Genomic DNA, 18,624 nt, shown 5'->3' with positions numbered 1-18,624 from the left:
ATCAAAGGCAATTCCCTTAGTAAAAAAGAATCATTTCTACCAATACCAAATATCACTATGTTGCATTTCTAGATTACTTGTGTTTTTTTGTTCTTCCAAAGAACAATTGTTAGCCCATCTCATATAGAAAATAGTTTTTCTTTTGTTTTCTTCTCTCTCTTTTCTATTTTTTTTAAATTGTAGATTTGTAGCCTATAGAATATGCATCTACATGGTACCCCCTGCACCAAAAGATGATAATTTGAGATTTGTTCCTACATTTTTCCTTTTGGTTCCTGGTAGGTGGGTGATGATCAAGTGAATCCAAGATTGAGTTAATTCATGTTCACTTAGAGACGTTTTTGTCCTTCTTTCAAAGCTGATTTTTACGTCTTTATAATGATTAAATGTGAACAAAGGGGAAGAAAATCTGAAGGATAGGCAAGAAGTGGCTTAATCCTTGCCTTTTTTTTTTTTTAAGTTGCAAAGAGAATTTTTCATCAGATACTCTTTTCCATATCAGTGGTTAGATTAGGGCTCTGATGGGTATATTGTTGATATATGACCACACATTGACCAAACATGGCCTCTCTCAGATGACCTTGTTTGGACAGGGTGTTGGTTCTTAATCCATTTCCTAGTCCTTAAGGAACAGCAATGCTTCTCCATTTGTCATCTGTTTATTACCAAAGGCATTACCTATTTATCAGAGGTGGATTGACTGGAGAGCTTTAGGGCCCCTTATTTGCATGGTTCCCTTCTGAAGTCTTGTATCTAGTTTTATATTCATAATTTTGTAATTTTTTCAAAGAACCTCCTTCTCCCCACCCCATCCTCACAGATGGTATGAGCTTTATGAGCCCCACAACTTGGATCTGTCTCTGCCTTTGATCTTTTGGCTTCATTCAGTAAGAGACAGGTGCTTTGTATCAACAGGCATGTTACACCCACAAAGAACGGTTTCAGAAGGTTCCTATATTTTATGACTGAAACAGCTAGTTCTCTGAGAATAGTGGCTATAAAGGGTGGATATGGGGTGGGGAGAGCCCTGCTCAGGTTTATCATTAATGAAATCATTTTTCTTATTTAAATGATGATAAAATGGTAAATCCTAGGCCACTTCTTAGCATCCCAAGTTTAAAACAATGATGGATGGTTGTCTCTTTTTATGCCCATGTCTTTAAAACTATCAGACCTGTACAGAATGTGGCAACACACCATTCTGGATTCATGTCTGAAATCCCTATTAGAATTAATATTTAGCTACATGCCCTTCAATAGAAAAATTCACTTCAACAGGTCCTTTTCTCTCTACTAAACTTGATTTATCACTTCCGTGAATGACAAAGAAGCTTTCAAAGATCACTGTGTTCCATTACATCATTTTCAGCCTTGGTTCTGCACATTTATTTATCTAGATTAAAAAGACAGGGAAATGCAGCAGTTTTATTTTCCGTTAAGGAGAGTCTGGGTCGAAAATGGCTATCACGGTGAATTCATTCTGCTGTGATAAAAGGTAATGCTTATCCACTCTGGCTCATTGTTTAAAGGTGACATGAAATTGTTATAGGTTTAAGGGGTTGTTTCATAAACTCTTGATGGTTTTGAAAGAAAATTTAGGATAGACAATGAAACCATCACTGAGAGGTTTAATCACGTAATAATCATTACATTCCTTTGCCACAGAATTGAAAATGTTTCATCAAGGTCTTTAATGTATTGATTTATTAACTTTGAAAAAGGAATTTTAGGAACTTTAGCTCCTTACAGTATGGCATTACTCTGATATGTTCAGGTTATTTTTGTGCTGGCAGAATTTAAAGCTGGAGCTATCATTTCACCTCTGTCTGCACTCTGCAGAAAACAGCTCTTTCTGACGATAGCCCAGCAGTTGACCTGTACCATCTTAATGATGTTTTCCCTGTCTTTCTAGTAATGTGGAATGTATAAAACTCTTGCAGAGCAGCGGAGCAGATTTCCATAAAAAGGACAAGTGTGGGAGGTACGTAAACAGGGAACTCCGCTTCAAGTGCCTAAATAAAAGGAGTGGGGAGCAGTCCGTCTGGAAATCATGTTATGTGGAAATGGTAAACAGGGAAGCTAGCCAGGGGAGGTTCCGTCCTCAGAAGGAAATCCCTTCTTGTAGCGAAATGCCGGCAAAGCAGGCACAAGCCACGAGGAAAGCATCTCCTCTCACGGCTGCTGTTTAGAAGTGCCAACGGTCTCTCTTCTCTTTCCAATTTTTTAATCTCCTACATGAATATAGTTAAAAAAATTCTATTTGTAACAGAGTAGAAGGCTTTAGCCCGCCTAACCTGGAATTTGGTCACAAGATCTGGAGCATTTTATTGTATTTGTTGAACATTTGATCTTGGGATAAATCTTTAGACATGATTACAACATTAAACATACACACACGTACACACACACACACACAAACATACACACCGCTAATAGCCCTTTCGGCTATTAGGCTGGGTCATAGAACTTTTCTTACCTTAATGGTCCTTTGCATAGCTAAATCATGCCATAATACTAGCTGGTACATGGATATATATATATATATTTTTTTTTTAATTTAATTTAATTTTTTCCATAGCATCTCTCTAACCCTCCTCTCCACATGCATCCTGGCTCTTGGAGTTGCTACAGATTTCTCCTCTTATCAACCTACCTAGGACAACTCCTACTCATCCTTCCAGATTTATGTCAAGTGACATCTCCCTCCCACTCTGGCAGGGATGCGCCTCCTCTCTGCTGCACTAGCACCTTCCATACTCCATGACTGCAGCACACATCACACTGTCTAGTGGACTCTTTGTTTCCTTGACTCTCTCCTCACCTGACTGTGGGTCTCCTGAGGACAAGGACTGGGTCTCATTTTCTCTTTATCTCTGGACTCTGCCACATGGTTGATACCTAATAATTTTCATAATTTTAATCAAAACATAAGCAATCCAGGGCCGGCCCCGTGGTGTAGCGGTTAAGTGCACACACTCCGCTGCTGGCGGCCCGGGTTCGGATCCCAGGCACACACCGATGCACTGCTTGTCAGGCCATGCTGTGGCGGCGTCCCACATAAAATGGAGGAAGATGGGCATGGATGTTAGCCCAGGGCCAGTCTTCCTCAGCAAAAAGAGGAGGATCAGCATGGATGTTAGCTCAGAGCTGATCTTCCTCACAAAAAACAAACAGAAAAAAAATAAGCAAACCATTATAAACTATTATGACCTCAATAAAAAAAAACATAAGCAATCCAATATGTAAAATACTTATAATTTCCTTTTTTTTTGGATGAAAGAGGAGAAAATCAACTAGTAAGAGAGCCCATAAATTGGCTACTAACATAAAATAGTGGTACCTGAAAATTGATAAATAGTTCTTGAAATAAAGTTACTTTATTTCTAGTATTCTATTTGATTGTTATTCTCTGAATATTGACTAGGCATACCAGATAAACTGTTAGGTAATTGAGGACAAAAAATAAGTAATATAAAACAAATTACTTCATATTTCTGCAGTGCCTTACCCTTGACAAGGTGCTTGTATTTTCCAGATATTACTCACTTTGGTTCTTCTAGTAACTCCTGGGGGAATTGGAGATGCTTATCCTTTGTAATAGATGAGAAAGCTGTGCCCAGAAAAACTAACCGAGTTATACATGTACACGGAATTTTAGACCCAGAATGGACCTTAGGGGACAGCTGCTCAAAGGTCCTTAATGAAATAAAGATGAGGAAGCTCAGGCCCAGAGAGGGAACCTGGTTGGGCCCAGCTAGCAGATCCACCCAGACTAGAACCCAGGGCTTCTGATTCCTTGTGCATTGTTCTTCCTGGTAACCTACATCCCTACCGTCAAGGAGCTTTTGGTTCAGCAGAGAAAATGAGACAACACCAGTGAAGTCAAGGCAATATGTGATGGGAGCTCGAGGGAGACCCAGGCAGGAGCTGCACAATCTCAGACAGAAGAGAAAAAGAACTTCTGGAACTTAGGAAATTTTAGGGTTTTGGTGGGTGGAAGTTTTGAAGTTGATGGGTGGAAGTGGTTCAGGAAGGGGCGTTCCAGGGAAGAAAACACCATGGGGAAGGGCAGAGGAAGTATGGATGTGGTCAGGAAAACCTCAGGTCATTTAGTTTGGATACAGTAATGGGCTCACCCAGAGGAGACAGATACTTTATAAAGGTAGATTGGGACCTGTTTGGGAACGTCTTCAATTCCAGACTAAGGAATCAAGGCTTTGCTCAGTGGGGAGGACCAAAGGTTTTAGAACGAGATTGTCACATGTGGGTATCGGGCCTTGGAAAACCCAGTTCTTCATTCATAACAACTAGAAATTCGATGGAAGTTTGATTAGAGCTAAAGAGGCCAATAGAGATGGTATTTCAATAGTCCGAATGAGCAGTAATGTAGACCTGAAGCAGGATAGGCCCTAGGAATGCAGAGAAAGGATAGATCTGCAGGTGGATGGCCTTGTCTGAAGCCGCTATCTTTGTAGCCTTGGCTCCAACTTATAAAGTCAAACCGCAGGCATTCCCTTGGCCTCCACACTCGGAGAGCCGAAGAGCTTTCCACACCCCCAGGAATACTGCTGTTGGTGCTAGTGCTGATGATGGGTCTGTTTTTCAGACTGAATGAAGTAATAAATTGCTGTTTGTTTTTCAGGACCCCTCTGCACTATGCAGCTGCAAATTGTCATTTCCACTGTATTGAGACATTAGTAACCACAGGGGCCAACGTTAATGAAACAGATGACTGGGGACGGACAGCTTTGCACTATGCTGCTGCATCAGACATGGATAGAAAGTAACAACAGCCTTGCTCACGTTTCCACTGGGAGTGGGGCCGGGGAGGGAGAGGGTTTGCTCAGTTTTCTTCACACTGCCTCACGGAAACTGTGAATGAAGAATCGCTCTCACCCAGACCCAGAGGAGTTAGAATTGCTTCATCCCTAACCCCCGTTTTCCCCTTCTGCTCTCTTTATGTTTGATTATTACGTGTCACTGCACAGTTACTTCCCTTCTCTGTTCTTTGAATTGAATGCCAAGTGAGGCTGTCAAGCCCGGGTCATCAGTTCATCCAAAATCTGTTGTAATTTATTTGGTCATATACTGCAGTTTTCATCATCACCACTTAAATGCTTCATTTGCTGTAAAACTTACATTTGCTAATATATATGTCATACGTTGAAAATATCCATCTATGCATAATCCCAGTAGCCTTCACATGCAGCGTCAGTGTGTAAAATAGGCACTATTGTTCCAAACCTGGGTGTGGCTGCTCTTTCAGGAGCTGGAGGTGTTTGGATTCTAGGTGGCTAGGAATGGAAAGCAGAAATAAGTGAACTGACTTACGGGGAAACGATGGGAAAGGCGCCCACAGTTTACGAGACTGTTCTCAAAGACTTAAGGACCAGGGCCTCTTTCATAAGGATACATTTTGGTGACCCTGTTTGGAGAACTATTGAGTTATTTGCTGCCCTGTACTGTGGAATTGATTCTGGGTCAGTGCTACCTCCTTTTCTTGTAGAGCAATGGCTTTCAAACATTTTAGACAATGACTCACAGTGAGGAATACATTTTACATCATGACTCCGTGCACACGCTCCTCACATATATGTTTTATGTATATGTATGTAACATGGAAACAAAAATTTCATAAAACCATATATACTTTTACTATGTGTGGTGCATTCTGATATTTTTATTTTATTTCATTAAAAAAAATACTGACTGGGGCCGGCCTAGTGGCGTAGTGGTTAAGTGCATGAGCTCCGCGTTGGCGGCCCGGGATTCGCGGGTTTGGGTCCCAGGCGCGGACCTACGCACCGCTTGTCAAGCCACGCTGTGGCGGCGTCCCATATAAAGTAGAGGAAGATGGGCATGGATGTTAGCCCAGGGCCAATCTTCCTCAACAAAAAGAGGAGGATTGGTGACAGATGTTAGCTCAGGGCTGATCTTCCTCACACACAAAAAATAAAAAATACTGACTGCAGCCCACTAAATTGATTTCAGAATTCAGTAATGGATTATCATCCATATTTCCACAGTTTGGAAAAGACTACTTGCTTTTCTCTTCCTGTTTATATAATACTGGCAAGTCCAATGTAGCACGCAGGATCCCATAGCCATACAGGTGTAATCAACAAGTTCAACAAACACTTACTGAGCATCTTCCATGTGCCAGGCTCTGTGCTAGTCCCTTGGAATAGCATAGGGGAACAAGTCTTCATCTGTTCAGAGCTGGAAAAGGAATCCTGGATGATGAAGAATTATCCTGGCAGTTGAGGGGTGACTGGGACCCCATTCCTGGATAAATAAGATGCTGAGCTGCCAAGGAGGCAGCAGGGAATGTGGTAGGAGTCAGAGAAGTTTAAGCTGAATTGCCTCCTTTTTACTTGGGGAGTTTAGCATATTTCAGGAAGGATGGGTAATTTGAATGTTGTCTTAATCACTGATACCTGGATGGAAGTTTTAGGAAAGTCATGTTCTCAACTGGATTCCTTGGGAGAGAATAGATTTACTGGAAGGCCTTGGAGAGAGCCATGCATATCCTCAGTGAAAAATCAGTAGTGCTCATTTCTTGTGGGTTGGGAAGAAAATTGTTGAGATATAAATTGCGCCAAAATCCTTAGCAACTTTGCCATTAAAAAAGTTAATTGTAATTTTTTTTCTTTCCCTTATGCTGAGAAGTAAGACTATCTTAGGAAACGCCCATGAAAATTCAGAAGAACTTGAAAGAGCCAGAGAGCTGAAGGAAAAGGAAGCCGCATTGTAAGTTTCTTCGCTTAAGCACAAGCTTCAGTTACTGGTGCTCTGTCTGCCTCTCTGGGTTGCCACGTGGGCCAGCCTTACTATGTGGGGGTTTCACTTGGGATCTTGAGGAAGTGATGTGGACTTGTTTTTGTTTTTGTTTTTTTGTGAGGAAGATCAGCCCTGAGCTAACATCCATGCTAATCCTCCTCGTTTTGCTGAGGAAGAATGGCTCTGAGCTAACATCTATTGCCAATCCTCCTCCTTTTTTTCCCCCAAAGCCCCAGTAAATACTTGCATGTCACAGCTGCACATCCTTCTAGTTGCTGTATGTGGGACGCGGCCTCAGCATGGCTGGAGAAGCGGTTTGTCAGTGCGCGCCTAGGATCCGAACCCCGGGCAGCCAGTAGCAGAGTGCGCGCACTCAACCGCTAAGCCCTGGGGCCGGCCCTGGACTTGTTTTAATGAAGAAGAACCTGTTCTTTTAATACATCCTTCAATTATGCTATTTTCACACAGGGAACTCTTCCTAAGATTGTAAGCTTTGCCTGAACCATCACTGTGGTTGGTCAGCAGTTTTTAGGACCAGGTGTCTTAAATATCATTTCTGACTCTGCCGTATATCATGTACCTCAGGGGACATATTAAGCCTCCTCTCAGGGCCTTAGGCTCTCCTTTTATGGCCTGGGGATGACTATTTAGCAGATCCTATAAATAAATGTTTTGAGATTTCGGTGTGAAATACACCAGTTGTGCTCTCCCTCCCTGCCCAACACAAAAGCATCAACTTACAAACAGCCCCCTGCCTCCTGCGCACAGCAGCTCCCGTCCCACCTCGTCCCACCTGCCTCCCTCTGGCTTCTGACAAGGACTTAGCCATAGCTGTGATGGGGCCAGAGTGACCACACCCACCCGCGGTGTTGATACTTGGGAAGCTTTTGTGCTTCATCCTCTGAGAGTCCTTTCTGCCCCAGGAGTCACAGTGAGGAGGGTGTGCTCTGCCCCGTGTAGCGCCCGGCACGCGGGTAGAGTTCAGTAACTGTTCCTGAGTAAATGAGCAAACGAATGAGTGGTGCCCACACTTGGTGTCCTGCCCTCAGGACCCCGTGGATATAGTCCTCTGAGAGTCTGCACACACACTGTCCTTAATTTGTTTGTTCTCTTCTCCGGTCATCAGAGGAACCAGTTTCTCTGTGACCTGAATGCTGTGTCCACTCGCAGGTCTTCCCACCACCCACTGGGCTCTCCTTCCATGTCCAGACCATTGTGGAAGGGTGTAGTTAGACAGTGTGCCCCGGGGCGGGTTGTGGGACTTAGCTTTGACTGTTGCCAGGGTGGGGACAGGAAACACAGCTGTGAGTAAAGCAGAATGACCAAGGTTTTGCCCTAATACTCCAAAATTAAAATAGTGGTATTAAAAGACTAGAATTTTAAGCTACCTTGGAAAGTGCTCCCTTCTCCAGTGAAATGCCAGCTTGCTCTGGGCCAGAGCAGCCCCCTCAGGGCTGATGGGGAGGGCAGGAGAGGCAAGGGGAGGTGGGGACCAGCCTGCCTGGGAGCTTCTTTTAGGCAGAGAGAGACTACTCCCCTTGTCCAAATACCCCACTGACCTAAGGTGCATTTCTTCATTTTGCGGCTTAGGTGCCAAAATTGCTAATCAGGGTCTGGGAGGAGAAAAGATAAGCATTCCCAGTTAGAACTTGAATTCATTTTCCTCTAGAAACAATGTGGAGAATATTCAAATTCTATAGTACTGTTATTATTTCTAATAGTACTGTTGGTAGTATAGTTCAGCTATATTCTGGGTTAAACAACTCTTTGGGAGCAATTCCAAGTGTTTTCCAAATTACACATTAAATGTATCAACTGATTTTTAGAATGTAATCCTTTCAGAAGCCGGGATTGTGTGTCTACTAGAATGCTATTTCTATTGAATGATTTTGTTTAAGGAGCCGGATTTGGTTTAAAATGAGTCACACGTGGGATCCTGTCCATGGGCATTTAATTACCAAAATAAAAAAGGACTTCCTTATAAGGTGCAAACCACCACCAAAGACAGCATGCTATCAGGACTCCAATAGTAGTTTGATTTATTATGGAGCATTTTATGGATAAATCATGTGACATGTAGGTATTCGGTTTAAAAAATTATGTCTTTCATCGGTTTTTCTAGAAATAAAATATCTGTTTTAATTGTCTCTATATGTGATTTATTTACTCCTCTTGTCTTATGCCAAAAGATAGGTAAATATCATTTTAAAGTTTTTGAGTAAACTATAGAAATTTTCCATTGGAAGTTCTTATTTAATGTACGGGCTTATATTTAACATCTTAAAATTTTTATTTGAGTATGAAATTGAATCAGCGTGGCCTTGTAAAGGACGTGTTTGTCCCACTGTCACAGGAATAAATCGGAGCTTATGGAGCGCTGCTCCCGGCCTCGTCCGTCCTCTTGTACAGCAGAATTGTGCCATTTGCCATAGTCCCGAACAGAACTCATTATGTCCCTGAGTCCTGGTGTACTAGAGTTTGGGGCTCTTCAGCAAAGGTGGAGCCATGCCCCTTCCTCTAACCTATTGCAAAGTTTGTGGCTTTTTCTGAAAAATTACAACTGTCAGAAAAGGCTTTTAAAATTTATTATTTATTATTTTATGCTAGTCTATGTTCCTAATGGTGCAGTTGAAGCCTCTTTCTTCATATGTGGTTCCTGAATTAATCCTTTATATTTTTAAAATGTTTATCCATTCCTTCTTTTTATTGTTTAGGCTATTCTTGGGTTCTTTTGTTTCCTTACTCTTTTTAACTTTCGTTTTCCAACCTTTAGATCTCAGAGTCTCCAACAGCAAGGTTAAAAATAAAGCCCCTCTCTTGAGGTTTGCCCTGTTACGATGGCCTCACCGCTTCTTTGTTACGTTTGAGACTTCATCTCTTGAACCTGGAGCTCTGTCTCACACTTATTATTCAGTAATCTTGATGACAGACAGGTTCTGTACCTAAGATGAGAAGGAAAAGACCTAATTACCCTTTTGTTCCTAAAGCCTTTCCTGAATTCTAGAATGGCTATTTTAAGCCGAAATAGAGAGAGCTACAGAAAACACACATAAAACTTTCAGTAAATAAAACCCCGTGCCTGTAGGATTTTTAAAGAAACAAACTCACAAAATGCTTTGTGGAGCATTCATAATTAGGAGGAAATTTACATTAATTATCCCTTTTGGTCCAGAGATGTTTTAAAAAATAACACCTAATTTTTATACTTACAGATGTCTAGAGTTTCTTCTTCAAAATGAGGCAAATCCCTCTATCCGGGACAAGGAAGGGTACAATAGCGTACATTACGCTGCTGCCTATGGCCACAGGCAGTGCCTGGAATTGGTGAGTTGTTTCATCTTGTTTGTTTTCTCTAGCACGCACACACCTACACCTACACCTACACCTAAACGTGGAAGTGCTGGTCTTATCTCTCAGCAAATGCCCTCAGTGCCTAATTAAGTCCCCACTAGAAACCACCTTGAAGATATTCCATGGTAAGTGATTAAATTGTTTCACTTGACAATATATAGATCTCTTTGTTTCACTTCTGTCCATCCTAATCTTAGAGCTGACAATTAACTCTTTTGTATATGAATTTGGGCTGGTAATGTTAGACCTGTGTATGGACACAATTTGTATTTTAAAGATAATTTGGATGTCTCAAATAAGCTCAGTATGTACTTCCGGAGGCACACTTAGCACCCCAATATTCAATAACAGTGTTGTAAGATGACTTACATAACTCTTAGCCTTATGGGTTTGTCATGGTCCCGCATTTGTGGTTAGGAACAGAAGTTGGCAAGGGCACCACAGCAGAATTTACTGGAATTTCCAAACCACTAATAATTGCAAATCTATAGTGATCAAGAAACACCTGGGGTGTTTCAGAGAAGTCTGAAACTCCTCTGTTGGTATAGGTCACAAGACACAAACTCAAATGCCAACAGGGACCATAAATATAAAGAAAATGAATGAAGTAGCCCAGGTATAGAATAGGGAGTGGTGAGGATTGTGGCAAATAGGAGGACATGTTCTGTCTAAAGAGAGAAACAGCTAGTCAGCTCCAGCTGATTGAGACCAGGTGGAAATGCATACCCAGGGTTGCTAGATCTCCAGTGTTTCAAGAGAAGCTAGAAATCTAGATTTTTTATGTGACATTTCCTGTTTTGAAAATGCTAGGTGGGCTAGGAAGAAAAAATGTGGGCTTGTGGCTGCATCCTGCCTGCAGGCTCCCATTTTCCATCTCCTGGGCCTCGCCCTTAGTTCAGCTTCACCAGGATACACGGGGTATCCCGAACTCACTGTCTCTGCTCCAATGATAGGTGCCACCTTTGCTGACTGGACTCCGGCTCTCTACCTTGTCCCTTTAAAAGGAGAAGTCCTACTTTTCAGAGTTATTTGGAGGTGTGTTTGGGGAAACACTTGCACTTATCAACTGCACAGTCTATTGAGAAAGGTATGAGGCAGGAAGGCAATGAGCAATGGTGTCAGTGCCCACATAGAATGACTGATGATGCCCCAGCTACTTCCTTTACCTTTGGCTTTGCTGCTGCTTTTATGGTTCCACTTAGGATCATTCTTACTATGTTTTTTTTAACTATGAATGTTGGAAAATGTTCATAAAGGTCACCCAGCTTGGAAATAAAAAGGTGATCATTTAGTGTTGTTTTTTGTGGCATTTATTGGTGAATCATACCTACCTTCATCATTCTTGAAGACTTCCAAGTCTTCTTTCCTGTCGTTCTTGTGGATGCTAAAGATTTCCTTGTTTGACCTTGGGGATGGCATTTTTTTTCCCCTCTAGTTTTGATTCCATCATAGTTCCTCTTCCAGTTACTGTGGCTGCATAAGAGATCACCCCAAAAGTTAGTGACTGAAAACAACAGTAATCACTTATTAGCTCTCACTGTTGCTGTGGACCAAGAATTCAGGAGTGGCTTAGCTGAGTAGTTCTAGTTAAAGGCATCCTGTGAGACTGCAGTCAGACAGTGGCTGGGGCTAGCATAATCTCAAAGGCTTCTTCACTCATCTGTCAGTCATCTGGGGGGCAAGATTCAAACAACCGATGTTCCTTGGACCCCTCTCTCTGTCTCTGTGTGGTTTCTTTATGTGGTTTTCTCTAGCATGGCGGTTTCAGAGTAGCCAGATATCTGAGACAGTGGCTCAGGGATCCAAAGGCATCTGCCCGGGAGAGAGGGAGAGAGAGCGAGAGTGAGGGCAAGTGAGGGAAAGAGCATATTACTTTTAATGATCTAGCTTGAAGGTCACACACAGTCACTTCTGCTTCGTCTGTTCATTGCAGTGGTCACAAAATCCAGAGTGAGGTCGACTCCACCTTTCAAAGGAAGAAGTGTCAAAGAAGTTGTGGACATATTTTAAAACCACCGTGTTCCATAGAAAGATGTAGGAAGCCAGTGATTTCAGAACTTTCTATAAGATAGATTTTAGTGTAGAAGCACAAGTGGCCAAGGGGCAAACCAAACCACAGGGGCATGAACTGGTGTGTCCAAAGTCATAGCTTTGGTCAGTGGATGAAGCAGGACCATGAATCAGGATTCCTGATTTAAAAAAAAAAAAGTTTACCACACCGTGCTGCCTTCCGTTGCAAGTTAAAGCTCCAGTACCACCCAAGGCTTTTCAACATAGAGCAAAAGCTTGGTAGGAATTGGTTAGGGTATAAGGAAATATCACTTCTGCCTTCTAACACCAGCGTTGCTGTGGAAGTTGATCTAGATCTATCAGCAAATAGGACTTTGTGTTTAGATCCCACATAAGAAAGGCTTCTCACACAGTGTGTGTGTGTGTATGTGTGTGTGTGTATAGTAATCAGTGGCAGAGTGAAGGCTTACTATCCTAACTACCCATTATAAGCCTGCATTCCAAAATGCACTTAAGACACAACTGTCTTTAATAGGTTTCCTCTATGAAAACTGTATGTTTTAATTAGATGTATGAACTTTTATTACTAAGTTTGTTATTATGCTCTTAATAACTTGTGCTGTTTTAAAGTACTTTGATGAGTTATCTTTAATCCCATAGTATGGTAACTCTGAGAATGATTATCCTGTAACACCTTCTTTCTATGTAAACAATATACTGCACATTATTTTCATTTTTCAGGAAAGCCATTTTAGGGCCATTATTTCTGTTATCCAATGAAAATGTTTTCTGTCCACAAGAGGATTTCACAGGCTTTGTCTGATAGTGAAATTACTCCTGTGATTTGATCAACACTTGCCCTGTGTAATTTATAAAGAAATGATTGTCCTTGGCAATTATAAGACATTCAAAAGAAGGTAGAGGGAGGTATTAATTGATCTTAATTTGCACTGTCAGCTGAAAAGGACCAGAATATCAATATAAATTGGTAGAAATGTCACCATTCTTTGCTTTTAGGAAAGAACCTCAGTGGGTCATTTATAACACAGATGGGATGGAAATTCTCTTCTCATTTTTCTAAATTTTTATAGTTGGATGGAAAGTTCCACATATTTCCATTTTGGAACGCATCCTAAAACTCCTCTTGGGCGTAGTTCAACTAAGCATAGATCCTAAGCAGGCTATAAGCATTCTTGTACCCTGCCCGCTCCCAATCAAAGCAAAACACACTCCTGGGCTCTCCCCTAGGAGTGGCATCATAGAGCCAGACCATTGCCAGTATGTTATCCCCACTGCTGGCTCAGCCAACTGTGAATGGATTTGGGAGTGGATGGGACCACTACCAGTGACATTTATTGCGTGTTCACCACATGCCCAGGAATTTTGCATACATTATGCCCTTAATTATCTTTTTCTTTCAGGTTTATTTGGATATACTTGACATACAGCACTGTATAAGTTTAACGTGTACAGCATAATGACTTGACTTACATATATTGTAAAATGATTACCACAATAAGTTTAGTTAACATCCATCACCTCATATAGATACAAAAAAAAATGTTTTTTTCCTTGTGATGAGAATAAGACCTGTTCTTGATACAAGAAGTGGGTTTTTGGGGGACACCTTTTCTAATTTATACTCTCTCTCTAGGACCACAATACCCTCCTATTCCTTAAAACTCCCATTTCTTTTGGTACTAGATGTAAGGAAAACAAACCAATTAACAAATATGTACTAGGAGGTACATTTCTAAGACTCACCACTGCCATGCCAATCTTCTCCCTCATCTCATGATGCAAATACCCCAATCCATGTACAGGTCATCCTTTTAACAAATTGGTCCTGACTCTGTGCCGGGTGCTAGAATAATGCCAATGAAAGACATGTTTCTGGTACTCTGGGTGGCTTTTTTGATCCTCTGAGTGGGAATTATGCAGGGAGAATTTTCTTTACGTCACATTCCCTAGCCTATGTTTCCGGCCTGTGGAAGGAATATAGAGAATAAATGAGTATTTGTGGCCCCTGGGCCTTCCCTCCCAGACGAGGGCCTTTGTCCTTTGACAGTCAGAGTAGGATTGAAGAGGATGGGTGGCCATCAGAGCCAGCTGATTTGTGAGATTGATAAAATTTGTCTTTTGCCTCTCTTCCCATCTAGTTGAGCAATTACTGTGATTATGCGTATCATTAAATATGTATCATTAATTCTGATGCGTATTTTATTTGACTCTGACATTTAACTTGGTGTGTGTTTACTTGGCATTCATGGTTTTGAGGTCGTGTCTGTGATCATAAGCTTAGAATTTATAAACCATACTTTGTGTTCAGTCTGTTTTGCTATAATCAAAAAGAAACAGAAATTATTCTAGTTGTTTTCACTCTACTTCCCTTGTATAAACTTATATGGAATTTATTCCATGAGCAAAAATCTTCTAGAAAGTAGTATGAACCCCTTAGCCTTGATAGAATAGCCAAGGATCAGAATTCTGCCAAGTCTGCCTACTGAGGCCAGTGTTCTCAGCTGGTCTTGATCAAAGATGTATGTACTGTGTGTGCAAGCAAAAATCTGCCCACAAATGTATGCTGAGAGCTATGATCAGTCGTATTCAATTGGGCTCAAAATATCAAAGCAGAATGGAAGAGACTTGGCTAATACAGCATCTTGTGTCTGAATAAAACTTATATGTTTGAGTGGAGGAACGGAGCTGGCAAAGGAGAGCTCCATGCCTCCCTTTTCCTTTATCTGGAATGCATTCTTACTGACTCTGAAGAGAAAAATCAGAGATTCATGCCCCTATTTGGAATTTGTGAGTTTATATGGGCGTGCTACTTTTCTTTTGCAGTATTAAAGATTTGTCTGTGAATGTAAAAATCTTTGTGGCTTTGTTATTGAAATGGAAAAATGTGTATGCCAATGAAATTACATAAATTGCCTATAGAAATTTGGAGAGATTGTTTGAAAACTCTAGGCCTCTGATTAAATTCAGTCCAAGATTTTACCAAGCCAAGTCACTTGGAATTTGGCTGCTTCCCTGGGACCTTCTCCCCTTTTCACTGTTATAAGCTAACTTGAACTTCAACTGCGAGAGTACGTGGGGGTGACAAATGCCCCTGCATGTATATTCTAGGAGTTTCTGGGATTCTCTGAAGACGACTATATCTTGGGCAACTGAATACTGAAATTATGCTGCTTTCAAATAACTATTTGAAGTGTTTTGGGTTGTTTCTTGTGTTTATCACAGGACTTTAGGAAACCATTACCTCCTGGCTCTGTATAAGACGTACTTACATTGGTAATGTCTAATTAAGCTTCTCAAGACTAGGAAAGCAGGATATAGAAGAGGAGTTAAAAAAGGGAGAGCTACTAGGCAGTCATCTGAGGACGAGAAGATGAAAACCTAGCAAACTTGAACCCCAGCCCCAAACAAGTGTCTGATGGCTTTTTTCTGTCCCCAGAGGTGCTGCTAAGAGATGGACCTGGGGTGCACATGGCCTCCTAGCAGACAGACTTCCAATGGGTGGTGGAAACCTCAACAATGCTGGTTTTGCTTTTCCTTCTATTTAATTCAGTTGAAGAGAAACGTAAACTCCTATGGGGATCTCTCATTAACGGGGGGAGCAGAGGGGTGGGCATAGATGTTTGATGCCATTGGCAGCCTACTCACCGCTATGAATATAAATATAAGCCCACAAATTTTGGATCGGAATTTGGATGTGAGTCTGTGTTCAGAACAATGGAATAGACAATATTTTATGACAAAAAGTTCCATTTATTTCTTTGTAATAGAGCAGAAAAAATTTTTTTGTCTTTGCTGTGAATGAATTTGGCAGCTGCTGAAGGATGCATCAATAGGATGCATTAAAGTAAACAATTTCAGTTTCACCTTCAGTCGAGGGCTCAGGACAGTAAAGCCATTGCCCCCACATTTCAAAGTGAGACACTAGTGTTTCAGCCCTTGGCCCCCTTACCCATTGAAGAAGCTGGATATCAGGGGCCAGATTTCTTTGGAGAGAGCTCTGCTTAGATTCCCCACCACTTCCCTCCCCCCATAGCAGGGGGGAAAGGATGCTTTCTCCTGATCCCAAGCACAGGGAGAGAAGTTTTGAGGAGATTGCTTGGATATCTGATATGTGTTCCATGTAATGTTGGGGGCCAAGTGGACTGGCATGTGATAAATCTAAAGACTGAATGGCTCTGACTAGAGCTTGCTTGCCAAGAAGTTAAATAGAGGGCTGTGTTTGAGAAATACTCCACCCCCACCAACAATGGGTCAAAAGTGTATGTTTCCTAATGTCTAAGTGTGAGCCAAGGGCTGGAGCTGGCCTGGAGTCCTCCTGGATCCCACACGAGAGGGCTGCCTGCAAGAGTGGGGAGACCCAGGATGCCTAGTGGGGAGAGGGGAACGTAAGCTACCAGCAGAGAGGTGCGTTCACCCAGGGAAAGGGAATTGCAGGCGAGAGGCCCCCGTGATGGGGGCTCACCAGAGAACCTAAGTAAGTATCCCAGAGAGATGGTTTTAAATGTCTGACCCAGTCAGAGCACAGCACTGCCAGAAGGTTGCTAGTCAGTAAGACCATTGTCCCTGTCCCTTCTGTGTCCTCCTTTTCCCTCTCCCCTTCAGTCCTGGAGGAAGCAGAGGCACCCAGTGAGAGGAACGGAGGAGGAGAAGCCCGAGGCTGGGGAACAGGGAAGTCAGCCTTGTCTCCTTCCCCACTGCAGCCTTTGGGGGAGGCAGAGAAAAGCCTCAATGTTAAACAGTGTTCAGAGTTTGTGATTACTGTACTGGAATAGATACATTAGTAACTGACTTGAAGTTATGTTTGTAACTAAAGTGCCCAGAGAACTGTTTATTATTTGTTGGAGATTTTATCTGAGATGGCAGGAAAAGAAGTAGCATCAAAAAGGAGATTGGACCTGGTAGAGGGAAAAGGAGAATAAGGTTATTGTTTGATTATTCCCCATGATTCACTGGTTCAATACAAAGACACACTTAGAGTCATTGTTTTAGGAAAGATTAATACGCAGCGCTAAAGAAAAATAAACTATTATCTTTAAATATATGTAAATTTAAATGTCAAGTTTATAAGACATAGGTTCTAGTAATGCCAAGCACTTATCAGGTGCCAAAAATTGTTGAACAAATGAAATACGCTTGTGATGATTAAGCTTGACATAGTGATAAAACATAAATGCTGGTTCATTAAGTGTTATGGTGACTGTCCTGTTTGTTAGGAAGGTATTTCATAGAAGACACAGGTGAGAGAGGAGATGAAAATTTACATTTCTGTGGCTTAGCCTTTTCTTTAGATTTGATTACTTCTCAACATCAACCCATTTTATTGCAATGTCCCTTCCATTTTTTTCTTCAAGATCTAAAAACCTATACTAATGTGTCAAACTGGTGTGAAGACATCCATCAAATTAAAACCACGCACACACATTTTCTGTAATTTCTTCCAGATGGATAGTGAGCACTAAGGGTTCAAAGAAGAGGAATTATTGCTCCTGATATGGGAGCTTCTAAGGACTCATTGTGGTAGGAGAAAGGAAGACTTCTTAAAGAGAATGTAGTTTAAAAGTTAGCCTGAAAAAGTTAATCTGGCCCTCCTTCATTCCCCCTTTTTTCCTTCCTTGCTTCCTCCCTTTCTTTCTACTCAGTTACAAACCCATTAGGCAGGCCTGAGCAGAGCAGAAAGGCAGTCCAGGTGGGGCTGGAGCCCAAGGAGGAAGATGTCAGGAAGGCAGCCCAGTAAAGATTGGAACCCATTCAAGGAGAGCATCCTAAATGTGTAGGCACCAAATAACAGGGGCACAATATATGTGAAGCAAAAACTGATAGAACTGAAAAAATAGAGATATGCACAATTATAGTTGGAGACTTTAGCATCTCTCTCTCAACAACTGATAAAACAACTAGACAGAAAATCATCAAGCATATAGAAAAACTCAATAATATCATCAACCAAGAGGATCTAATCGACATTTATAGAATACTCCACCCAACAACAGAATACGTATTTTTTTCAAGTGCCCATGTAACACTCACCAAGATATCCTGAACATAAAACAAACCACAACAAATGTGAAAGAATTGAAATCATACAGAGTGTGTTCTCACACCACAGTGGAATAAAACTAGAAATCAATAACAGAAAGATACCAGGAAAATCTCCAACACTTGGAAATTAAATAACAGACTTCTAAATAATCCATGGCTCAAAGAGAACATCTCAAGGGAAATCCAAATAAAAAACATTGAACTGAATGAAAATGAAAATACAACAAATCAAAATTTGGGGACACCGTTTAATTGGTGCTGGAAAAAAATTACAGTGCTAAATGCTTACATTAGAAAAGAGGAAAAGTCTCAAGTCAATAACCTATGTTTCCATCTCAAGAATCTAGAAAAAGAGTAGCAAAATAAACCAAAAATAAGCAGAATAAGGAAATAACAGAGATGGGAGCAGAAATAAATAAAATT

At 41.3% G+C, this 18,624-nt stretch overlaps 1 protein-coding gene across 2 annotated transcripts in view; it reads left to right on the top strand.

Moving 5' to 3' along the window:
- ANKRD44 (ankyrin repeat domain 44) overlaps positions 1 to 18,624 on the top strand; it is a 295,892-nt gene that overhangs the window by 206,076 nt on the left and 71,192 nt on the right. For both annotated transcript variants that reach the window (XM_087435544.1, XM_087435543.1), the window contains exons 13-16: positions 1,913 to 1,981; positions 4,643 to 4,783; positions 6,670 to 6,750; positions 9,993 to 10,104. In XM_087435544.1, the coding sequence (XP_087291670.1) occupies positions 1,913 to 1,981; positions 4,643 to 4,783; positions 6,670 to 6,750; positions 9,993 to 10,104 (403 nt within the window). The remainder of the gene's footprint in view (positions 1 to 1,912; positions 1,982 to 4,642; positions 4,784 to 6,669; positions 6,751 to 9,992; positions 10,105 to 18,624) is intronic.

The sequence above is a fragment of the Ceratotherium simum genome, chromosome 9 (assembly GCF_057802395.1).
Source record: "Ceratotherium simum simum isolate JZ-2026a chromosome 9, ASM5780239v1, whole genome shotgun sequence".
NCBI lineage: Eukaryota > Metazoa > Chordata > Mammalia > Perissodactyla > Rhinocerotidae > Ceratotherium > Ceratotherium simum.
This window is presented reverse-complemented; position numbering and strand designations above follow the sequence as displayed.